Below are 26,398 nucleotides of genomic sequence, written 5' to 3'. Positions count from 1 at the left end.
GGTACATGTTGTGATGGAGCATTTGAAAGTAGGTCTTAGTCGACTCAGTGCCAAGTTTTTGAGTGACTGTATAAATGTGATCCTGCCAAGTTATTCTTAGCTGCTTTTAACCCCTTATGAATCTGGCACATTTAGCATAAAACGATTGCACACCCAAAGTAATTTGTGATTTATTCTTAAACCATTATAGCACATGCATGAGTCTGGTCTCTTTTGAAAGGAAACATTCTGAACTTCCTTCCACAACAGGAAGAATCACTCTTAGAGTAATGTAATAGAGTTAATGTTGTTTACTTGCAAACAGATGCCTGCAAAAGAGTTCCAGCTGAAAGCTCGGGGCTGGAAAACGGTTCCATAGCCTTCTGTCCCCTTATCGTAGGAATCAGTCCTCGTGTAATATATCATTAGCTCCCGAATTTCATTGGCTACAAAAACTCTCAATCATTAACAGCTTAAAGTGACTCTAAAATAGATTAAGCTGCAGTGTACTGGAGCTGACACGCTGCTTTGACACACTGTACTTCCAGTACTCCACTACTGTTGCTTGCTAACGGTGCGCTCCGCGGCGGAAGTTGAAACTTTTTCAACCGAGAGCACCCTAAAAAGCGACACTTCAAAAAACGCAAGGCGTATATACTATAGTTTCGGAGGAGTCGCATGCCTGTCGCGAGAAAACATCTGAAAACAACAGAAAAAAGGCCCAGGCGCGACTAAACCTTTGAAAACAATGGGAAAAAGGCACAGGCGCGACAAAACCTCTGAAAACAATAGAAAAAAGGCCCAGGCGCGACAAAACATTTACAATTACATTTAGTCATTTAGCTGACGCTTTTATCCAAAGCAACTTACAAGTTCTGTACGACAAGTCATCAGGAAGGGCGCAACTCTATCAGCTGAGTAACAATGTTCATCAAAGTGTTTAGTGCTACAGTGTAGGTTAGTTTATTAGGACAAGTGCATGACAGTAAGGTTAGTTAGGGTTAGATATTTTTTATTATTATTATTATTATTATTATTATTATTATTATTATTATTATTATTATTATTATTATTATTATTATTATTATTATTATTATTATTATTATATATCTTTTTTTAAACAATAGGAAAAAAGGCCCAGGCGCGACAAAACCTCTGGAAACAATAGAAAAAAGGCACAGGCGTATATTTCAAAAAGGCGTCCAATGTGATCACAGCCCAACGTGTAACATGTGTATCATTACTGTGTGTTCCTCAGGGCCCATCGTGCTCTCATCAACGTGTGGATCCCCTCTGTCTTCCTGCAGGGCCGAGCTGCCAACGCATATCACGTCTACCAGGTACCCAGCCTTGTTTATACCCTATTCATTAATGCCCAGCCTATTTAATACCCTATTCATTAATATCCAGCCTAGTTTATACCCTATTCATGAATACCCATTGTTTATTCCATATTAGCCTCCTTAATGCCCTATTCATTGGATATCATGCCCATTATTCATTGGCTTTAGTTTGGCCAAAATATGGAGGGTCTGCACTGTTCGATCAGTCCCAGTGATAAAACATGATGATAAAAACCCAGGTTATAATGGATACATGACTATAAAAACCCAGGGTTATAATGGAAACATGATAAAAACACAGGTTATAATGGAGACATAATGATAAAAACCTTGAATGCTAGTAGCGCTAGGAACTCCTAGTATATAAAACCCTTCACAGGTCTACACTTGTTGGCCAAGCTGCAAACGAATTATATCTTTGAAAATGGAATTAGGGATTAGGTTAGGGTTAAGGTAAGTATAAATTAATTAGGGATTAGGTTAGGGTTAAAGTAAGTGTAAGTGAATTAGGGATTAGGTTAGGGTTAAGGTAAGTGTTAGGTTTCAACGTCTATAGAAATGATGATGAGTTCCAGCTTTGCAGATAGGCCAATCAGCGATGATCACATTTACACACATTGCATCACACGATGAAGCCACACGTGTGTCAGCCCAGGAACGTGTCAACAGGCCGCTTCTTCTTGTATGTGTCAGTTTATCAACTAATGGAAACAACAGCTCCTGGTCCCCTTGATGACTGTTTCATCATGTCTGTCATATTAATACGGTGTCAAAGCTCAGCACTTTCACAGCAGAGAACACACACGCACGCGCACACACACACACACACACACACACATTACACACAACATTTGTACACAAGCGTACAAAAAATGTACCCATTCTGCAATCTGTTAATAAAGTTTTCATTCAATCAATCAATCAATCAATCAGAGAGAGGGAGGGAGGGAGGGAGGGAGGGAGGGAGGGAGAGAGAGAGAGAGAGAGAGGGAGGGAGGGAGGGCGCACGTGTAGGTTCTAGGTTGAATCAATTGATGAACAATGTCGTTTTCATTATAAGCGTCTTGCAAGTTGCAACGCTGGTTAAGATATGAAAATACTTGCCAGTACTGTCTGTAAGGATGGTTGTAGGCAGCTGTGTTCAACGAGCTGTTGTGTATTGGCGACGGACTGAGGGCTGGTCTTCGCATAATGAACGTGATATAGCCAATCAAAGGCAGATATTTTTTTTAGAATGCAGGGAGTAAAAGACGCTTAACACACACACATAAACACACACATACACACAGACAGACAGACCACTAGCCAATGTGGGTAGAATGACGGAAGTACACGCCCCAGGGGAATTCTACCCGCGTCTGGCGGGTGTCAATGTCAAGCCCTGTATATATATATATGTACAGTATACACAGTATATATACACAACACTTGCACGAATGTGCATGTACTCACTCACACATGCAAGGTCACACACACAAATACACACAACACAACCATGCGCACACGCACACACACACGCACACGCGCACTCACACCTCTCCAGGTGACAGACTCCCTCAGTTGAATATCTAATGGGAATACTTCTCTCCATCCTTCCTCTTATCTCCTCTCACAATGCTGCTTGTCAGAGTCACAGTCCAGAGGTAGAAGCAGCCAGTGTTACTCAGGTGGAACCAGACAGGTGGGAAGAGAAGGGGCCACTTGACAGAACCACAGCTGGAAGAGATACCAGGACTGCCCCCAGCACTGCTGCCTATCGTCCTATATTTTAGATATGAATTCACAAGAAACACCGGCATCACAGACTCAAGTTCCAAGTTTTCAAGTTTTATTTGTCACGTATGAAGTACATGTACATTACAGTGAAATGCTTGGTTCTGTATGAGCCCCCTGAGAATGTGCTTCATACTGTACAAATAATAAAGTCCAAACACTAAACAAGAAAATATACAACATACAAACTAAAGTACAACCTAAAGTACAGAATGAAGTACAAAATGCAAACAATGTGGTACAAAAATCCAAACCTTTTAAAAAATTACTACCGCAGTAAGTAGGGGGGTAACTAAGTATGACTTGTTCTACTGTCTGTTCAACGTAAATGAAAAGAAACTGAACTCGTACTGAACCGTGACCCCAAGACCGAGCGATGTACCGAGCCGTGGCTTCTGTGAACCGTTGCACCCCTACTGCCTAGAGAGCCTTGGACCGCCAGGATTTCCTTCCCTTTGAATATGTAGAATTATTACTGAGTCTCCCGACAACGTGTTAGTTTGATGATTGGGAAATCGGATACAATATTGTATTTCATTTGTCCTCCGTCCTTGACACAGCCTCGGTGCCCCTTGCACAGACTGTCGCATCCTACAGTAGATGTGACGCTGTGCAATTACAAGAGGAATGAGCAGACCGAAATATTCCACTTTCTCCCGACAAATCTCGAGCCAAAGTGCAGCCAGTGAGTCTATTTCCTGGTATGGTGGAACCTGCTTGGTAGAACTCTTTCAAATCAGATTGGCACAACGACTAAATTGGGATGGGGAGAAAGAGAGATACAAAAAATAAATAAAAAAATCCTCCATGCGACACTACAGGAGCCCGTGGCTAGCCTGAAACAATCCCATATCTACTAGCTAACGACCATGTGCTTTTACATGCAGTCTCAGATATGTGGATTGAGTCGGAACTTCAAAATGCATGCGTAGCGCGTTGTATTTCTTCCTGGGGGTTATGTTCTGCGTGGGGCCGTTATCCACCCCTGGAGTTTGTATAATCTGCAGCATTTACGGTCCATCAGGTATACTGGATAGCTGAGTTCCTGAGGCCATATTAGTCTAATAGGTCCCTATGGAGACAGCTATTGTTCCGAGACAGGCTGACTGATAGGCATGGTTCCTGTACCCATTGTTGTTGAGGTGAGGTTGTTGACATAGACTAATTGCTATAAGACCTAAGAGAATAATGGCTGTCGCTCTGAAAAATACGCCACAGATGCACACAATTGCCATTATATCTAGGTACTGTACGCACACACACCTGCACACACCTACACACACCTACACACACACACACACACACACACACACACACACACACACACACACACACACCTACACACACACACACACACACACACACACACACACACACACACACACACACACACACACACACACACACACACCTAAACACCTACACACCTACAGTACACACACACACACACACACACCCGGAATGACTTCATTGTGGCCACAATTACAGTCCCTTCAAAATATCAACCAGTGTGGTCTTCTGACCTGCGTCAGATTGTCTGCGATTGGTTCCCGCTGCCTGTAACTGTGGATGGCGGAGGACGCTTGACGCGTGTTTGAGCCCCACATGGGAGCAACGAGCCATAATGTCCTTTAAACAGGCTTTTAGAGTAATGGTGATGTTAGGAGTCCATGAGACAGTCGGATCCCAGCGACCCCTGGCCTCAGAACCTGGACGCAGGGCAGCGAGACACTATCAGGCATCTGCTGCACCTTCACCTACACACCTACACACACCTACACCTACACACACACACACACACACACACACACACACACACACACACACACACACACACACACACACGCACACGCACACACACACGCACGCACACACACACACACACACAGTAGAGGAGTGAGAACAGAGTGTGATGCTCTTCAGTTCTCATTCCCTCTCCATCCACTAGAAGATAACATGACATTACGACGGGGCGTAAATTGCTTGTAGTCCATTTCCTGTCTTAGCATTTCTTTAGAACCACTTTTCTCTTCACGTCTGCCGAAATGACTCCTCTTCTACAGAGAGAGCGAGAGAGCGAGAGAGCAATGGAGAGAGAGAGCATGGGAGAGAGAGAGAGAGAGAGGCTGATGGATTCGCTCCATTATCGTCCCAGTTTTGTTCTCCTCACACGCCATCCCTCTTAGCCCTTCAACCCCATCCATTCATCCATCCATCCCTCTCTCCATCCATCCCTCCCTTCATCCATCCATCCATCCCTCCCTTCATTCATCCATACCTCTCTCCATCCATCCATCACTCCCTTCATCCATCCCTCTCCATCCATCCATCCATCCCTCCCTTCATCCATCCATCACTCCCTTCATCCATACATCCCTCCCGTCATCCATCACTCCCTCCCTTCATCCCTCCCATCATCCCTCCATCATCCCTTCATCCCTCCCCTCATCCCTCCCTTCACCCCTCCCCTCATCCCTCCCCTCATCCCTCCCCTCATTCCTCCCTCAGCTCCTTCTGAACTCATAATGGCAGAATTATTCCGGCCGCAACAAATTAGTGTTTCAGTTCCACACAATACAGACTAAAGAGCCTCCTGGAGGGAGGGAGGGAGGGAGGGAGGGAGGGATGGAGGGAAGAAGCATGGTTTCCGCACCAGCGAAGGACAGATTAGTTAGGTGTGTTTCTTTTGTTGTTGTTGTCCCGATCCAACTATATTGGTTACTGACTGGCTGACTGGCTGACTGACTGACTGACTGACTGACTGACTGACTGACTCACTGACTCACTGACTCACTGACTGACTGACTGACTGACTGACTGACTGACTGACTGACTGACTGACTGACTGTCACCGGCATGTATTCAGGTCTGGCTTAACTAGAGCCGTCTGTTTCTGTTCAGTGGCTGTGTGTTTTTAAGTGTGTTGAAGTGAGCATCCGTCACGTAGAAACCTCTGTCCCGGCTTGTTGTTCTTCCTCAGAGGAGGAGATATGATGGAAGGAAGCCTGTTGTCACGTTGCTGAGGAAGGATGTCTAAATCAGGAACTAAAGCTAATAGATGTGTCCATGCCGCTTCCGTATAGTGTTTGTAGTGTTTTTTGTATGGTGTTATTTTGTGCTTGGTATTTGTATTCTAGGACCAGACTGCTGTGAAGGCCCATAGTACCAGTCACCGGTACCAATAGGAATGTCTCATTGTTAGTTCAACCTTACTCCAAGTGTTAAAGGTCCCATATTATATGCTAATCATATGTATGTACAGAGTTGTAGTATGAATATGTACAGTGATACAGGTATGAAGACACTTTGGTAGTAAGTCGTACTGGCCAGAAGCGTAACTAGTAAAAGTAAGTCATGACTGAATATTTGTACATTTTTACAAATTATTAGTAAAAAGAAATGTGCGTCATGCATTAAAATAATTTGTGCCGTTAATATGCATTTGTGTTAATGCGTTATTAATGTGCAAATTTTGACAGCGCTGGATGGATGATATATATAGATACACTATATATACACAACACGTGCTGGTGATCCATTTGAAGTCTTAATATCCATCACCAAAAACCATGTCAATATTTCCTCTTACGCTTCCCTCTGGATCTCTACCAAGAACAGGCTGCTTTGTGTCCTTGCGGCTCATTGATATCATTAATATCATACCCTGACATTTTCTTCTGTCTGAGGGCCGACATACGCAATGAGCGTGTAGTTGTGACATCACAAATGCACTGAAGTTCAAACGGCTCATGTGAAGACACAGTGAACTGAGTGCTTTGATACTGCCACAGTACTTCCACACAGTATTTATCTACTGTAGCACCTAGACCTGCTTTATAATCAAAAGAGAAATGGAAACCTGTGGGACCTTTAAATCTTTGAGGGTTTGGGGTTACGTGACCTACCAACCGTTCTCCAGACATGCTGCAAATCCTTACTTCCTACAAGGAACCTATCCATTGAAACGGTCTTTTGCGTCAGATATCCAGGTAGGAAACCCAGGCGTCTACACAATACTGGTGATTTTACGACATTAGGTCCACAACAGGTACCACATTAGTAATAGAAGGCGTTCCACAGGGTTGGGCACAATACCGCCTTAACCAGCATTTCATGTTTTTCAAGATTTAATGTTTATTTATACATTTCTTTCTCCTGCAAGTTAATATATAACCAGTTGTGTGTTTTAGGCCCAGTCTCACACAATATCAACTACAATCCAAGTTTTAGTGTTGATTTGATCAGTAACATTCATGGTAAAATACACCATAAAAAACACTTTTTGACTTGACAGTGATTATTAAACTTGGATACTGTGAAACATTAAGAGTGTCCAGACAAAAAAAAAAAAAAGCAAAGCAAAATTGGTGAAATGTCCGAATTGTAACTAAAGGTTGACCTTATACTGTAATCAACCAACAGGCAAATATGCAGCAGTATAATACAACTAAATGCATATTAGCCGAGACAGCGGTAGACTGACGTGCGATACCCTGTAAATGGCAGCATTATAAACACGTTTCTATTTTCATCAGAGAAAGTGGGGTAATTCAATTTGAATATAGATATCTCTGTGTATATTTCAGGGGCTGAAGAAACCAGCCACACAAACATCATCCTATTCTGGGCTGTTTGTTCTCAAGTCAGACCACTGAAAAGCATGGTTGTTGTGTTTACGAGTTCCCTGCTGTGATTTTCCAACTGTAAAGAGCCAGTACAATGATGTGTTTACTCACTCTATTTCAGTATGTAATCGACTGGCGTTTTATGCTCAATTTGCAGGACTGTTAAGGGGGTTTATGCAGCATTTCCGGTGGCCTCTGCGGTATTGTCACGAGGTCACCGCTGTGCTGCAGGTGGCAGGTCACGCTGACCGTTGCTCTCGCTGACCGTTGCTCTCGCTGACGTTGCTCTCGCTGACGTTGCTCTCGCTGACGTTGGACCAGCTCTGACTACGGCTGTGCTCAGACTCGAGAACACTCACCCTTCACCATTCATACACTCTGGCTTCCCGGGAACAGCAGTGGAAAATAAAAGGCATGAAAGGAGCTCTTAGGGCCCTAATTGGTCTTCGTCAGACTAATTCACATGGTCCTCATAACCGCACTGGGTGTGCTCTTTAGAAAGTAGGAGAACAAAAGTTAATATGAGTAAGGGCAGGGCTACTGCATAATAGAAGTTGAATAACCGGCGCATGGATATCTCACTTTTATATATTTTCGTCTGGGTGACGTCGGTGGTGTTATTGCGGTCAGGTCAAGTATGAAAACAAGGATGTTTTTAGCTGTAGAAACCGGTCATCGTGGCCTCATTCATCGATCACCTCGCATTGGCGAGAGGTAGTGTTTTGTGTGTTCTTCTTGAAAAGTAATGGCTGGATAGCCATGGAATTGTGCTGTGCACGTTCAGGACGCCAGTAGGAACAAAGCTTTTGATTTCGTTGACCCCATGACCTTTTGTTTAGTGACACCATCAGGCCAAATAAGCGTGTCTCCTGCCCCGTACAGGTTCATGACCCCTAGATGAACAAACCTTTTGATATGGGTGACCCCATGACCTATCATCTAGCGTCACCATCAGCTTGGACTATTAAGATATGTTGAGTCATAATTTCCATCAAATCTGTGACCCCAGCAGGAAGAAAGCTCTTGATGTTGGTGACCCCACGACCTCTTCCTCTAGAGGCCAAGACCTTCCACTTTCAAATGAGTTGTAAACAAGTTACAGAAGAGAGCATGTGTTGATGTTGATGAGGTCCAGAAACACAGCTCAGAGAGAGAGAGAGAGAGAGACTCTAAGAGAGATAGAGAGAGAGACTCTAAGAGAGAGAGAGAGAGAGAGACTCTGAGAGAGACTGAGAGAGAGAGAGACTCTAAGAGAGATAGAGAGAGAGAGACTCTGAGAGAGAGAGAGACTCTGAGAGAGAGAGAGACTCTGAGAGAGAGAGAGAGAGAGAGAGAGACTCTGAGAGATACTCTGAGAGAGAGAGAGAGAGAGAGACTCTGAGAGAGAGACTCTGAGAGAGAAAGAATTGAATGAATTGAATTGAATTGACTCTGAGAGAGATAGAGAGAGAGAGACTCTGAGAGAGATAGAGAGAGAGAGACTCTGAGAGAGATAGAGAGAGAGAGACTCTGAGAGAGATAGAGAGAGAGAGACTCTGAGAGAGAGAGAGAGAGAGAGAGAGAGAGAGAGAGAGAGAGAGAGAGAGAGAGAGAGAGAGACTGACTCTGACTGACTCACTCCCCTGCAGAGCACTTTGACAGGAACAGTGAATTCTCACCGCCTGTCAGAATGAAGAAAGTTCTCCTGGAGGGGAAGGGTAGATGTATTACAGGAAAACAACTGTTGTCTTTTTGACTGTACGTGGGCATTCAGGTGTGCGTGCAGACACAACCCCCCCCCCCCCCACCCGGTACAGGGCCCCCCCCCCCCCACCCGGTACAGGGCCTCGTGGGTGGATTGCGTAGGAATTTTGGAGTAGTGCAGCTCAGTGAAATACTAGATGAATGGCAGCGTGCCAGAGTGTCTCCCTGGCACCCCGGAGCCAGGATTCTCTGGCTCATTTTTACTATTTTTTTTTAAATTTTATTTCAAATGTATTATTATTCCCTTTGATCCGCAAAAAGCAGCTGAGCCTATATCCCTTCCACACACAGTCAGCCGCTGCAAAACGTCTCACTGTTTTTATTAGACTAATGAGATGTGATAATTCATCCACGCATTTCACTGTAACTCTCTATATCCCCCCCCCATCTCTCTCTCTCTCTGTCTCTCTCTCTCTCTCTCTCTCTCTCTCTTCTCTCTCTCTCTCTCTCTCTCTCTCTCTCTCTCTCACTCTCACTCTCACTCTCACTCTCTCTCTCTCTCCTCACTCACTCTCTCTCTCTCTCTCTCTCTCTCTTCTCTCTCTCTCTCTCTCTCTCTCTCTCTCTCTCACTCACTCTCACTCTCATCTCCCTCTCTCCCCCTCTCTCTTTGTTCTCTTCCTTTATTTCCTGAAAGAGATACCATATAGAATGATGACGTAGAGAGCAGTGTGCGGTGTGCGCCTGCAGTCATAATGTGTGCACGTGCTCCCAGGCATGTGTGCTAAGTGCTTAATGCATTCGCCTCAGCCCTGTATTAGGCGTCACTATCTTCATTTAGAGTACAGCGCTTTTAAACTATGCATGTTTATGTACTTGAGAGCAGATAGTGAGAGAGGCGAGAAAGAGACGGAGGATTCCAATTAATAGTGGTTACATAAGCTACCTTTAGCTTTGTGTGCCTCCTCCCAGAGTCTTTAATATGCACCATACAAACCGCATAAATCAGCCGCTCGATGAATAATTGAGACGTCCTCGTTGACATGCGTTAAAAAATACGTGCACCGCTCCCTCCAATCTCCCTGGCGTTTGGTACCTCGGGGGACTGCAGTGGGGGGACATGTGTCGGCGCCTCTAATCTATAGTATTACCCGTTCGGTTGACTTGGGCTAACAACACCTGAGAGAGTTGGTGGCTTCTTCACATCCCAACCCCTCGGTTGTGCAGCGCTTTGATTAGCCGGAGTCTCCGGTCTCTGTGGCCGCTGTGCCTTCTGCGGCTATGCAGATGAGTGCCGTGTGTCCATATGTATTCATGCACAAAATGTGTATGTGTGTGTAAGAGAGAGAGAGTGTTGCATTAAGGGTCCAGTTATTATGCTGCTGTCTAATTAGAGTAATGCTGATGATCATGTCTGTACATGCCCATGATTATGTCTGCATTTTTCGCTGTGTGTGTGTGTGTGTGTGTGTGCGTGTGTGTGTGTGTGCGTGCGTGCGTGCGTGCGTGCACGTGCTTGCTTGCTTCTGTTTGTGTGTGTGTGCATGTGTGTGTGCTCGCTTCTGTTTGTGTGTGTGTGCATGTGTGTGTGTGCTCGCTTCTGTTTGTGTGCATGTGTGTGTGCTCGCTTCTGTTTGTGTGTGTGTGCATGTGTGTGTGCTCGCTTCTGTTTGTGTGTGTGTGCATGTGTGTGTGCTCGCTTCTGTTTGTGTGTGTGTGCATGTGTGTGTGCTCGCTTCTGTTTGTGTGTGTGTGCATGTGTGTGTGCTCGCTTCTGTTTGTGTGTGTGTGCATGTGTGTGTGCTCGTTTCTGTTTGGGTGTGTATGTGTGGGTGCAGGTGTGTGTGTGTGTGTGTGTGTGGACGGTTATGATAATGACTGGGTGATGATGGAGGGAGATAACAATCATGTTGATGATGGTAATGATGAATGTTTTTATGATGGCGATGATGATAATTACGATCGCCGTCTTGCTTGCACATCGATCAATCACAGATTAACCCCCCCCCCCCCCCCCCCCCCCCCAACACACACACACACACCCCCCCCCCCCCTGGGACAAACACGAGGCTGCCTTAAGTAAACTCCATTACAGGGTCACATGTACAGAGCAAACCCAAATGCATCCACAATGTCCGTATCAAGCCACACAATCTAGAGTCCATGGCACGTATACGATTGGTGCACATCCCCGTTTCACTGCAGAGCCGTTAATAATTCCCAGTCATGCTATTTGGTCTTGGTGTTTAGCATTTTGCTGCGTCGTTTCGTTACGTGACCTGAACACCAACATGCAGTCCGTCTAAACCGGTCTAAACCAGTCAACCGTCCAGTTGGTTCCACCGTGCGGTGATCTATGCCGCAGTCGCAGGGGAAAATACATGGAATTATTATGTTGATATTCATTTCAGAATTTCATGATCTTTGAAGTCATTCTTGACATAAGTGATAGAAAGTGAGACCGAGAAAAGTCTCGTAGATACACTGCACTCAAGCCCAGGGCCGGACTGGGGAAATAATTCATACCGGGAGATATAGCGCGAAATATAGCCCCAGTCAGGCCACTTTTTAAGCGGGGGGTCTGGGAGTCCCCCACCAGGGAATTTTTTGTTACAAAGACTTAATTTCCTGCATTCTGGTGAATTTTAGTGCATGTGAATCACAAACTAATGAGCCAACCAGGCACGTGCACACATAGAGCCCAAGGGGTGCTTGAGCACCTGCCTTTTTGAGCCTCATAAAAAAGTGCCATTTAAAAAAAAAATATATATATATATTATTATTACGCATATAGACTGCCCTTCCAACTGAAAAATGTCAGGATAGAATCAAAATATTAGGTAAAGAGAGAGCGATGCCCCATATTCCATTGCAGTTTGCACGGCCTCCTCAGCGTGCCTCTCCGCGGACCTATATATTTTATGCATAGCGTGGGTGGTGATGATGATGATGATAGAAACCACTGTGGCGCATACAGTTGAATGCTGGTATTACACTCATTGAGGGACACGAAGAAGTCAAGTCCGATGGGATTTGGGAATATCAAATACAAATCGGGATTGGAATAAAAAATGCATTTATATTAAACAATACAGAATATACAGCACTTCTTGAGACTCAGAAGAAGCTTCTATCCCCAGGCCATCAGGATGCTCAACGAACAATAACACTATGTAACAACCATCAAATGCACTCACAGCACACACATCCACACGCACACACTCACTTTAAACAAACAACTCACTGCAGCACCCACTTTAACCACTTTAGAACACCTAAACACACTTTATATTTATTGGTAAAGAATTTGCACTACAACCCATACCTCATTACACCTTACTGTCAATTGTACCTAAATTGTACCTCATCCCATTTCTGCTTTGCACTGTATAGTATATTGTATGGTAACTCAGTTACTTCTACTCTGCATTGAGCATTGTATATATGTATATACTGAACACTTTTGCCTACGTATTTGACTTCTATTTTATACTTGCTATACTTATTTTATACTTATCAATTTTTGTCTAGCACAGTCTCTGGAGCGTAACAGAAAGAAGCATTTTGTATAAAAGTATTCTGTACTTCTGTATGACAACTAATAAAGAAACTTGAAACTTGAACTTGAAACTTGGGGTCTGTAGGGTAAGCACTTATCCCTCCCCCCTGAACATTTATGGAGATGTATGGGCCTTTTAAGTCAGTGATAAAAGTGTCTTTCAAGGATAAGTGAGCTCCTATGCATGCTCGGTTAAAACACACAAAGGTATAGTGCCCTTTTCAGCCTTTGAGCACCTGACCCTCTAAAGTCCTGTGCACGTCCCTGGAGCCAACAATTGCTTAGTACAATGTACTGTTATGAACCTCAAATAAAACTGGTGTGGCACTAGCAACGGTACTCTCTCCACCTTGAAAAAGAAAAAAGCAAGAGCACAACATATTTGTCTATTTACTATTATAATACAGTTAACCACTCTCTCCACCTATTCAAACAGAGCAAGAGACAATACCCTATTCAGTTTACTGATGTACTACCTATCAACAGTTAAAATAGCCCTTTACACAAACATTAAATAACAGACCTTTCATTAACAATACTATAATAACAGTAGCCACTGCCAGAATAGTGTGACACATGTATCACGTCTGGTGAGCACACGCATGCATGCACAACGAAGACAGAAGATTGCGTTGTCTCAATCATTTTAACTATAAAATTATGAGCTCAAAGTATGAGCTCACTGACTGAAATTTCCAACAAAAAGCATCAATTGTCAAATAATATTGATCACATTAACTAGACTAGATGTTTTTGAGGAAATTAGAAAGGGGAAACAACTTAACCCTTGTGTCTGATCAGATTCTTATTTTTTGATAACTTTGCAGTGATTATGTTTGTAGCCAATATATGTGGCAAAGGTGTGTAATCTTTGAATTATCTTGGAATTTTGGAATCATAAATTGTTTATTCAACTTCAGCCCCGATCATAACCACCACATATTATTTTTTGTAATGTCAGATTTAATAACTCTTTTCAGAAAAGTGGGAGTATTTCATTTTTAATCTGACATTACAAAAAAAAACTAAAAATGGTTATGATCAGGGCTGAAGTTGAATAAAATATTTATGGAAAGAAAGTGGGAAATTATTTCAACATATAATCTTTTTATGGCGTTTTTCAATTTAGTCCCCTAATATGGTAAGAGTATAACACTTTAGTTTTCAGACACAAGGGTTAAATTATTTATTTGTTTCTTGGCAGATTTAACATTGGGCTTTTGACAGGGGAGATGATGATGCATGCTGCTGGTCCCTTGATTTTGGTGCAAGAAAACATTTGATAAATGTTGCTGGATTTAGCAGCATCTCCTGTAAGGGTCTTTCTTTTTTTTGTTTTCTCCCTCTCTGCTCCACCCTTTCTCTTTCTTCCACTGTCCATCTTGACATCAACGTTAATTGACTTTCCCTCTCTGATCTCTCCCGAGTCCCTCACTACCTGGCTCACTGGCTATTATTCTGCAGAGTGCCATCTGCCGTGGTGTAGTGGTTAACACTGTCGCCCCACAGCAAGAAGGTCCAGGGTTCCATGTTGCCAGGTACCCAGGTGGGGTGTCTCCCAGGCCTTTCTGTGTGGAGTTTGCATGTTCTCCCCGTGCTCGCAAGGGTTTCCCCCCAGATAAAATAAACCCAATGGAAAAACATGCACAACAACAGATCGCTAACGCTGTGGTGTCCTTGACGAAGACGGACAGGAGCACTTGGATTGGTCCCCGGGGCGCGGCTCACGTTGACGCCCTATCTGCTCCCGGCTGCCCATGGGGGGAAGGACGACGGGATGGGTCAAGCGCAGAGACTCAATCGCATCGGCGACTGAGGAAAGACAATGCATGTGTGTGTGTATCCCGGTGTGTGTGTGCCGCTCCAATTGCATGTCCAGTTCGTTGCATGCCGAATAAAGACCCCCCTAAAAGAGGTCCTGCATTATATTATTATCGCCTGGTCCCGCCTCCACCAATCACATGCGGCAGCGCGGCTCCATGTGTGTGTGATCCGCGACAGGGAGAGAGTCAGAGAGATAGTTCTCCAACTCTGTCGCAGACAGTGAAATCCTGGTTGTTCCCCACCCACCTAGGTTATCTAACTATCGCGCCGCCGCAACTAGAAACACTGGCCTGGCAAAAATAATAATAATAATAATTAAACAAATATATATATTTAAAAAAATTATATACCTTTATTTTTTTTGTGCAGGCCAGGCCACTGGGAAAACTCCCGGTGCTCCCGATGGCCAGTCCGGGCCTGCTCAAGCCCATTAATACTAGTTCTACAGTAATACAAGGAGACCGGTTGTCAGTAGTAGTGTACTAGGTCTATATAATACATGCAGACTGGTTATACTGGTTATCAGTAGATGTACTAGGTAGGGCTGAACGATTAATAGATTTTAAATCGAAATTGCGATTTTAAATGATGCAATTAGCAAATCGCAAAAAAAAAAAATTGTTAACTTTATTTTTTTTAAACAGGAAGTCCCATTGAGATACAAGATCTCCTTTGCAAGTTGTTGTTATTGTTGTAGGAACGGTTTGGGAGAGGGAGGTAAGGGGTTTTAGATTGTGTGTTGTGAAGTTTAGACTTCAGAGAGGGAGAGTAAAGTACAGAAAAAAAGGTACCGTTGGGTACAGGTATCGATTCCCAGGTAAAAAGAAACATTTTCAGGCCCACCGCGTAGGCCAGATGCAAGCCGCATTTTACAATAAACCTCTGTGGGGCTGCTTAAAAAAAATTATAATTATAATCCCAAATTTAATCGCAATCGCAATATCTGTCAGAAAAATCGCAATTAGATTATTTCCCAAAATCATGCAGCCCTAGTACTAGGTCTATATAATACAGCCTAGGTCTGTATAAATACTATCCCGAGTTACTTTTGAGCGTGCTTTGCGCACGTCCGCAGAAATGCTACGTGTGTAATTAATTGAATAAAATGTAATCCTCCAGGTACACACAAATCACTCGCAATGCTGCCGCTTAAAATGGAGCGTATCACCGGCCTAAGCGGTATAGTCTCTTGGAGAGCTCGCTACGTGAGGTCAGATGCAGGTTGAATTCCCTCTGTGGAGCTTTATCAGTGTCTCTCCTCGCAAAGGAGGGAAAGAAAGAAAGGGGGTCTCATTTTTTTTGCAGGTTGAAATGGGATGTGGAGCGATTGGGAAGGAACGCTGTGCCACTCCTCCCCCCTGTGGGGATAGGTCAATCTAATCAAGATTTGGGTGGTGACAGAGGAGATTGGATGGGTACGTTCTGTTTAATATCTGGTTCTGGGGAGAGGATTCTGGGATGATCTCATCCTGTAGCCCGAAGTCACACTTCCAGCTACAGTAGGAGAGGTAATTAAACGCCCCCAGTTCACTCCTCTGCAGCAAATTGGCACGCGGGCGTGGACACACCTGGACACGACACATTCAATAACCAATGTCAGAGAGCTGTATTTCAAGCCTGACAGCCAGAGGAGAACGGGAGAGGACACTCCAAAGCAGCAGTGACATCGGAGGAGAACAGCCCCCTCTCTAGACCATAAGGCCTTACCCTCTCTAGACCATAAGGCCTTACCCTCTCTAGAACATAAGGCCTTACCCTCTCTAGAACATAAGGCCTTACCCTCTCTAGAACATAAGGCCTTACCCTCTATAGACCATAAGGCCTTACCCTCTCTAGAACATAAGGCCTTACCCTCTCTAGAACATAAGGCCTTACCCTCTCTAGACCATAAGGCCTTAGGCTATGTGTCCACTCAAAGCCTTTTTTTCAAGGCGGACCGCTTTGAAAAAAGAAAAAAAAGCTTCTAGCGTTTATCTGGGTCTCCCCAGAGCTCGCGCCAGCCGCGGCTCCGCCCCTTCCTCGATGAGTTACATTGATGAGCGCGCTCCTTTCCAAAAAAGTTTAACTAGTTTCAACTTTATGAGCTGGGAGCGCTCCGCCAAAAACGCTGCCGTCGAGAGCTCATAAAACGTGAGGCGCGGCTCTGGGAAGGGGAACGCGCCTGACGCTTCTCCAGCATAGAAATGAATGACAGAAAGCAGCTGACAACTCATAAAACGTCCCCTATGGACACAAGCCCTAACCCTCTCTAGAACACAAGCCCTTACCCTCTCTAGAACTTAAGGCCTAACCTCTCTAGACCATAAGGCCTTACCCTCTCTAGAACATAAGGCCTTACCCTCTAGACCATAAGGCCTTACCCTCTCTAGAACATAAGGCCTTACCTCTCTAGACCATAAGGCCTTACCTCTCTAGACCATAAGGTCTTACCCTCTCTAGACCATAAGGCCTTACCTCTCTTGAACATAAGGACTTACCTCTCTAGACCATAAGGCCTTACCTATCTAGACCATAAGGCCTTACCCTCTCTAGTCTAGACCATAAGGCCTTACCCTCTCTAGACCATAAGGCTTTACCCTCTCTAGACCATAAGGCCTTACCCTCTCTAGACCATAAGGCCTTACCCTCTCTAGACCATAAGGTCTTACCTATCTAGATCAGGGGTTTCCAAACTTTTTCAGCTCGAGACCCAAAAGAGAAATTTGGTGTTTCCCCGGGACCCAAACTTACAAAAATACATCATGAATTGCCATAACATACATTTATAAACTACTGATAAAGAACACAACAAACCATGAATTTCAAATGTATATGAAATGTATTTATTTAATTATAAAAGTACATCACAGCAATAATCAGAGTGTAATGTTAAGTTGCTCACCACCTCATAACATATACATACAATTTTGTAACACTTTTAAATGAACAAACATGTTCTACCCTCCTTTCTATTTCTCACCCCTTTTTCAACTCTCCATTTCTTACCCCCTCCCTCCGTCCCTCAACCTTAAACCCCAACATTGAGCAACATTCTGATTAATTTGTACTGACTTATTTATGACTTATGTATTGACCTGACATGCTAGAAGGGGTATAATATTTCATCTATGGCACAATGAAATCTAATGAGAGGTATGTGGCTGGTTGAAGTTTTCAACCAGCAGATCTATTCTGGGCTTGGTTTTTGAAAGTGCTATTCTGAGGTCATGCTGAGCATTTAGTCTGTTTCTGTATTTGTTTTTCAGGTACAGTATGCTAGAGTAGAAAACCCAGATTCACATAAGTATGTGGTGCCAAACTGAATCAACACATCTACAGCTTTTTTTATAAAAGAAAATATAAAAATATTTTAATTGGCGAGTGGCGAACCAATAAAAACGGGTCCGCGGCCCATCTTGGGTCGCGACCCTAAGTTTGGGAAACAGTGCTCTAGACCATAAGGCCTTACTTCTCTAGATTCAGAACATAAGGCCTTACCCTCTCTAGATCAGGGGTTCCCAAACTTTTCAGGCCAGGACCCAGAAAATAAGGCGTCAGAGAGCCGCGGCCCAATGCACATCGTCAGGCTTTTTTTTTTTCTTTTTTTTTGCCAGGCGACCGATTTTTTAAGCCAAATATCACTTCAATCCTATTAAGTTAGTTCAAGTTAGTTATTCATTTATATGTGCTATTTATGAGAGGGCTAACTTGTTGCAAAATAATAATGATAATAATAATAATAGCCTCATTAAAATACTATTGTTGCTTCGGTTGTTTTCAGCGTTTTATGTGCATAATCTGTTATTTAGTTTGAAATGTTCGTTGAAATAAGTAGATTTTTTTGTTTTTGTTTATTTATTAAGTTAATATAAAACCATATAGTCACATTTTAGAATACAATAGAATATAATACAACTAGAAACACTGTCCTGGCCTGCTTCTAAGTTCAGTGGCCTGACAAAAAATTAAAAAAATTTAATTATTAAATTATTAAAATTAAAATAATTTAATCATCTCGCGGCCCACCCGTGGCTGCTCGCGGCCCACCTTTGGGTCGCGACCCCGACTTTGGGAACCACTGCTCTAGACCATAAGGCCTTACCTCTCTAGACCAGTGGTTCTCAACTGGTCTAGCCTCGGGACTCAACATTTCCTTAGTCATTAAGTCGCAACCCAACATTTTTAACCACTGATTTATGTAAAAAAAAATTGCAGTAATACGCAATCTTTTAAAACATGAAATAAACACAAAAAAGTGCAACAAAAGTGCAACTATTGCTAAAAACGCAATGAAATAAAATAATAATAAATAATTATGCTTCTTAGCAGACTTCTTAGCTTAACATAACAGACCTACAGTAAGTTTGGGGGAACTAATGGGATAACTGGGGTTGCAACAAAAGTGCAACTAAGGGCTAAAAACACAATGAAATAAAATAATAATAATAATAAATAATATATCCTTCTTAGCAGACTTCTTAGCTTAACATCCCAGGGAACTAATGGGATAACTGGGGATGTTGTTTGCTCCTGACAAGAGTCTCAAAGTCTGGGGTGATGGTAGACAAAGCAACTCTGAGGTCATGCTCAATGTCCAATCTGTTCCTCCGCTTTGTCTTCAGCTAGACCAGAGCTGAGAAGCCACTTTCACAAAGATGGGTAGTGGAAAAAAAAGTATATATAATTTTTTTTTAAACGTAAAATATATATATATTTTTTTTACACACATCCGCGACCCACTCAAAATGGCCCCGCGACCCAAAAGCGACCCAGTTGAGAAACACCTCTCTGTCTCTAGACCATAAGGCATTTCCCCCTAATTGCTCACTCTTTTCTCCCTTCTCTCTCTCTCTTTCTCCTTCTTCCTTTTGTTTTCATCTCCTGTTAGTCGCCCACTCTATTCTCACCATCTCCTCTCCTTCCTCTTCTCTCATTCTCTCTCTTGCTGTATTCCACTTTGCTGTAATGATACACACTCCCAATTGCCTTGTACATCTTTCACTGTCTTTGCCCCCCCCTCCTCCGTCAGTGACTCATCCATTCATATAATAGAGAGAGAAGAAAAAAGAGGGAGAGAGAGGGAGAAATGAGTATCCTACAGAGTACGAGTTTAGTGAAGTGGTTGGGATTAGGGACAGAACAGAAAGAGGAGGGGGGGGTGGAAGAACAGGCTTCACAGGAGAAAAGAAGAAAGAAGAAGAGAGCGAGAGAAGAAGATAATGAGAGAAGGGAATAAGAGCGTGCAAAGAAGAGAGCGTGGAGAAGAAGAGAAGAAGAGAGCGTGAGAAGAAGAGAAGAAGAGAGTGTGAGAAGAAGAGAAGAAGAGAGCGTGAGAAGAAGAGAAGAAGAGAGCGTGAGAAGAAGAGAAGAAGAGAGCGTGAGAAGAAGAGAACATGAGAAGAAGAGAAGGAGAGAGTGTGAGAAGAAGAGAAGAAGAGAGCGTGAGAAGAAGAGAAGAAGAGAGCATGAGAAGAAGGGAAGAAGAGAGCATGAGAAGAAGAGAAGAAGAGAGCATAAGAAGAAGAGAGCGTGAGAAGAAGAGAAGAAGAGAGCATGAGAAGAAGAGAAGAAGAGAGCGTGAGAAGAAGAGAAGAGAAGAAGAGAGCATGAGAAGAAGAGAAGAGAGCATGAGAAGAAAAGAGAAGAGAGCATGAGAAGAAGAGAAGAAGAGAGCATGAGAAGAAGAGAAAAAGAGAGCGTGAGAAGAAGAGAAGAAGAGAGCATGAGAAGAAGATAAGAAGAGAGCGTGAGAAGAAGAGAAGAAGAGAGCATGAGAAGAAGATAAGAAGAGAAGACGAGAGCGTGAGAAGAAGAGAAGAAGAGAAGAAGAGAACATGAGAAGAAGAGAAGAGAAGAAGAGAGCATGAGAAGAAGAGAAGAAGAGAAGAGAGAATGAGAAGAAGAGAAGAAGAGTGAGAAGAAGAGAAGAAGAGAAGTGAGAAGAAGAGAAGAAGAGAGCATGAGAAGAAGAGAGCATGAGAAGAAGAGAAGAAGAGAGCGTGAGAAGAAGAGAAGTGTGAGAAGAAGAGAAGAAGATAAGTGAGAAGAAGAGAAGTGAGAAGAAGAGAAGAAGAGAGCGTGAGAAGAAGAGAGTGAGCGAAGAAGAGAAGAAGAGAGCAAGAGAAGAAGAGAGCGTGAGAAGAAAAGAAGAAGAGAGCGAGCGAAGAAGAGAAGAAGAGAAGAAGAGAGCGTGAGAAGAAGAGAAGAAGAGAAGAAGAGAGAATGAGAAGAAGAGAAGAAGAGAAGAAGAGAAGTGAGAAGAAGAGAAGAAGAGAAGTGAGAAGAAGAGAAGTGAGAAGAAGAGAAGAAGAGAGCATGAGAAGAAGAGAGCATGAGAAGAAGAGAGCATGAGAAGAAGAGAAGAAGAGAGCGTGAGAAGAAGAGAAGAAGTGTGAGAAGAAGAGAAGAAGAGAAGTGAGAAGAAGAGAAGTGAGAAGAAGAGAAGAAGAGAGCGTGAGAAGAAGAGAGTGAGCGAAGAAGAGAAGAAGAGAGCAAGAGAAGAAGAGAAGAAGAGAGCGAGCGAAGAAGAGAAGAGAGCGTGAGAAGAAGAGAAGAAGAGAGCATGAGAAGAAGAGAAGAGAGCGTGAGAAGAAGAGAAGAGAGCGTGAGAAGAAGAGAAGAGAGCGTGAGAAGAAGAGAAGAGAGCGTGAGAAGAAGAGAAGAAGAGAGCATGAGAAGAAAAGAAGAAGAGAGCGAGCGAAGAAGAGAAGAGAGCGTGAGAAGAAGAGAAGAAGAGAGCATGAGAAGAAGAGAAGAGAGCGTGAGAAGAAGAGAAGAAGAGATGGTGAGAAGAAGAGAAGAAGAGAACGTGAGAAGAAGAGAACAAGAGAGCATGAGAAGAAGAGAAGAAGAAAAGTTTGAGAAGAAAAAGGGCGTGAGAAGAACGTAAGAAGAAAAGAGTGAGAGAAGAGGAGGAGGAGAATGAGAGATGGAGGGAACAGAGCTTGAGAAGAGATGTGTGAGTGCTGAAGATAAAAACAGGCACGGCGTGAAGACGCTCATATCTGCTGGCCACCCACTGTTCCCTAACAACTTGGTGGCGCTCAAGTGATAAAAAGCTTACAGTGTCTGGTGCATTGATGGTACAGTAGAGGAGGAACAAAGGAGGGAGAGACTTAGAGGGAGAGAGAATCACTCTTCTCTCGGGGCGTTCAAAGCCACATTTCACTCAGCCACCGCGCTATCATTTGTGTGCACGCCCGTCGTGACTCGACGAACAGCTGTCCTCCCCGCATCAGCTATAGCTTCCCCCAGGAGTGTGTGTGTGTGCGTGTGTGTGTGTGTGTATTCATCAGCATTCATCAGCAGGTGTCCCAAGCTTTTTCTCTCTCAGGCTCTCTTTGTTGATAATTGTACACGCAGCACAATTGTGTTGCTCTCAACAAGACCGCATTGTAATTATGGTTGAGGAGAACGGGCAAAGGCAATAGAGGCGATCGATGATCTAACTATAAACGAAGGAATTTCCGCCCGTCTGTCTGCGTGTCTCCAGAACCGCTCACCGGAGGACCCGGGGGAGCGTAGTGTCAGATTTGGTGCCAAATGGTGGCGCTATAACAACAAAATGTACGTTTACGCTTGGCGGGTGTGTTGCTGAGGACCCAAGGGAGTGCAGTGTCGAGTGGGAAGTCTCGAATGAGCGTTTCTGGAGAACGCTGCAAGCCATACCACAGGTCTCCACAACGCTGCGAGCCATACCACAGGTCTCCACAATGCTGCGAGCCATACCACAGGTCTCCACAACGCTGCGAGCCATACCACAGGTCTCCACAACGCTGCGAGCCATACCACAGGTCTCCACAACGCTGCAAGCCATACTGCAGGTCTCTACAACGCTGCAAGCCTTACCACAGGTCTCCACAACGCTGCGAGCCATACCACAGGTCTCCACAACGCTGCAAGCCATACTGCAGGTCTCTACAACGCTGCAAGCCTTACCACAGGTCTCCACAACGCTGCGAGCCATACCACAGGTCTCCACAACGCTGCAAGCCATACTGCAGGTCTCTACAACGCTGCAAGCCTTACCACAGGTCTCCACAATGCTGCAAGCCTTACCACAGGTCTCTACAACACTGCAAGCAGCCATACTGCAGGTCTCTACAACGCTGCAAGCAGCCATACTGAGTGAGGGTCTCCACAACGCTGCAAGCAGCTATACCACAGGTCTCTACAACGCTGCAAGCAGCCATACTGCAGGTCTCTACAACGCTGCAAGCAGCCATACTGAGTGAGGGTCTCCACAACGCTGCAAGCAGCCATACCACAGGTCTCTACAACGCTGCAAGCAGCCATACCACAGGTCTCCACAACGCTGCAAGCAGCCATGCCACAGGTCTCCACAACGCTGCAAGCCTTACCACAGGTCTCCACAACGCTGCAAGCAGCCATGCCACAGGTCTCCACAACACTGCAAGCCTTACCACAGGCTTCATGATTAACAACAACTGGTGTGACCCAGGAAACATGAAGGAGCTTTCAAACCACTGCTCCCCAAACCTGGAGTACATAGCCATAAAGTGCCGACCATTCTTTCTCCCGAGAGAATTAACGTCTGTCATTTTGATCGGAGTGTATATTCCCCCCACGCAAACACGGGAGCGGCACTTTCAGTTCTTCACAACAAGGTAAACAAACTCCAAACAGCTAACGTTGACGCTGCTATTGTGGTTGCGGGTGATTTTAATAGCGCTAATCTGAGAAAAGTGTTGCCAAATTTCTATCAGCATGTGACTTGTTCCACCAGAGGCAGGAATATCCTAGACCATTGCTACCCGCAATTTAAGAGCGGGTACAAGTCTCAAGCTACTAGTCCTTTCGGCAAATCAGATCATGACGCCATCTTTCTTTAGTACAGACAGGAGTACAGACAAAGCGCGCCCCTGTAATAACGCGAGAGGTTAAGCGCTGGACTGTGGAGTCAGAAGAGACGCTCCACTCTGCACTTGAATGTACAGAATGGAATGTGTTCCGCGACAACACAGACAATATTAATGACTACACGGAAACAGTGCTAGAATTTGTTTGTACTTTGGTAGAAGAAACAATCCCCTCTACCACAATTAGAGTTTACCCAAACCAAAAGCCCTGGGTAGACAAATCCGTCCGTGAGTCTCTGAAAGCGCGCACCTCAGCATACAGACAGGCTTGTGACCGGCAACATGAATGACCACAAGGCGGCGAGATACAACGTAATGAGGACAGTAATAGAGGCAAAACGGAGCTACAGGGATAAAATTGAACTTCAATATGAACAGGCTGACTCTAGGTATGTGGCAGGGCCTCAGAACGATGACAGATTAAGGCACCTCCCTCAAGCTGAACAGTGACATCCAATTGGCAAATGATCTCAATACCTTCTATGCGAGGTTTGAGGCTGTGAATAACAACACCAGCCTACAAACCACTGCAATGGAGGGGGGGGGGGGCACTGCCGATGGAGACTCAGTGTTCAGGATAACAGAACATGAGGTGAGGAGGACCTTTAAGAAAGTGAATATCAGGAAGGCAGCAGGACCGGACGGTATCCCTGGCCGTGTCCTAAAAGTCTGTGCCGACCAACTGGCCCCGGTATTCACTGACATATTTAACCTGTCCTTAGAACAGGCTGTCATCCCCACCTGTCTGAATAAGTCCACCATTATATTATTATATTATGTCAGGCAAGCGATACCGGAGTCTCATGGCAAGCACAGAGAGACTCAGAAGGAGCTTCTATCCCCAGGCCATCAGGATGCTCAATGAACAATGAACAATAACAGACCATCAAACACACCCACAACACACACATCCACACGCACACACTCACTTTAAATAAACAACACACTGTAGCACCCACTTTAGACACTAACACACTTTATATTTATTGATAAGGAGATTTGCACATCAATCTCATACCTCACTGCACCTCATTGCACCTCACCACCACAAGGTGGCACCACAAGCTAAGTTATATCTCACCATTTCTACACTGTACTGTATCTGCTTGTATATACTGTACATATACTGTATATATGTATATTGAACATTTTTGTTTTGTTTACACTTGTTTATGTACTTGACTTTCTATTTTATACTTATATTGTACTTATTTTATACTATCTTTTTATTTTATCTAGCACACTCAGGAGCAAAACAGAAAGAAGCATTTCATGCAAAAGTATTCTGTATTTCTGTATGACAACTAATAAAGAAACTATGTAACGGCACCTTTTGTCACGGCTACATTTTCTGTTTAGTTTATTGACACAATTGTTAATGACGTTTGTTGTGAATATAATTGTTAACAAAAAAGTCTCCCACACAAAATACACTTTATTCAATCAGGAGAAAGAACTCCACACTGGAAAAATAATTAGTTTTAAGCAAATAGTGCCAGTGTAGTAAGCAAATCTGGCTTGGCAATATTTCTTGAAATAAGTAAAAATGTCTAGGGTTCTCTCTTCCATGTTACTGACCAAACACTACACACTACAGTATATATCAGTGATGGCTGTCAGACTGTAGAGCTATTTAACACGTATGTGAACAAAGAAATACCACTTACAGCACCTTTAAGTGAAATATGGCTTTGCAGTACTATACAGTAGCTACCGAGAACATTCCCCAAGCCCCAATTAAATGTAAAATGTTGTTTTACTTTTGACTTCCCTCTCACAAAATGCTCCTACTGTAGCAGAAAGATCCAAGGGTAAAGGAAACGGTGAAGTAGCTGGTAATATCGAGGCATATTCCACCCTCCCCCAGAACCTCCCAAGTGTTTTAAGAGCTGACTTATACCTCATAAACCTCCGCCCTACTCCCCCTGTGGCAGAGAGTGGAGAACACTAAAGGTGAAAGTCTGACAAAATAAATATTTCTGAATTTTATTGGTCAATCTGGGGTAGTTAACCGCACCTGCTGGCGAGCCCAGTGCGTTTGAAATCAAGTTTGAGGGTTCAGCGAGTTCAAAATACTGCAGTCTGCAAAATACTTTTGATTGATACTGTAGTGGAATTGTAATTTCAAAGGTCATTCGGTATATACTGCACCATAAAGTTCCTTTTTTATTTTGTTATAAACCTTTTGTTTATTCAGCGAATGCTCTTTTTCGGCAACACCCAGCCTCATTTGCATACAATTACTCATATACTGTACAGATCTAGGAACTGCCCAGTGTTCCACTGTTGGTAGTGGTACACGTATACAGATCTAGGAACTGTCTTCCACTGTTGGTACACGTATACAGATCTAGGAACTGTCTTCCACTGTTGGTACACGTATACAGACCTAGGAACTGTCTTCCACTGTTGGTACACGTATACAGATCTAGGAACTGTCTTCCACTGTTGGTACACGTATACAGACCTAGGAACTGTCTTCCACTGTTGGTACACGTATACAGATCTAGGAACTGTCTTCCACTGTTGGTACACGTATACAGACCTAGGAACTGTCTTCCACTGTTGGTACACGTATACAGACCTAGGAACTGTCTTCCACTGTTGGTACACGTATACAGATCTAGGAACTGTCTTCCACTGTTGGTACACGTATACAGACCTAGGAACTGTCTTCCACTGTTGGTACACGTATACAGACCTAGGAACTGTCTTCCACTGTTGGTACTCTTATACAGACCTAGGAACTGTCTT

At 43.9% G+C, this 26,398-nt stretch overlaps 1 protein-coding gene across 1 annotated transcript in view; it reads left to right on the top strand.

Moving 5' to 3' along the window:
- Nucleotides 1–26,398, top strand: part of snx29 (sorting nexin 29) — a 396,887-nt gene that overhangs the window by 213,028 nt on the left and 157,461 nt on the right. The window contains exon 17 of the mRNA XM_084322960.1: nt 1,238–1,319. Coding sequence (XP_084179086.1) covers nt 1,238–1,319 — 82 coding nt within the window. The remainder of the gene's footprint in view (nt 1–1,237; nt 1,320–26,398) is intronic.

Source organism: Notolepis coatsorum (assembly GCF_963971535.1).
Source record: "Notolepis coatsorum genome assembly, chromosome: 10".
Taxonomy (NCBI): Eukaryota; Metazoa; Chordata; class Actinopteri; order Aulopiformes; family Paralepididae; genus Notolepis; species Notolepis coatsorum.
This window is presented reverse-complemented; position numbering and strand designations above follow the sequence as displayed.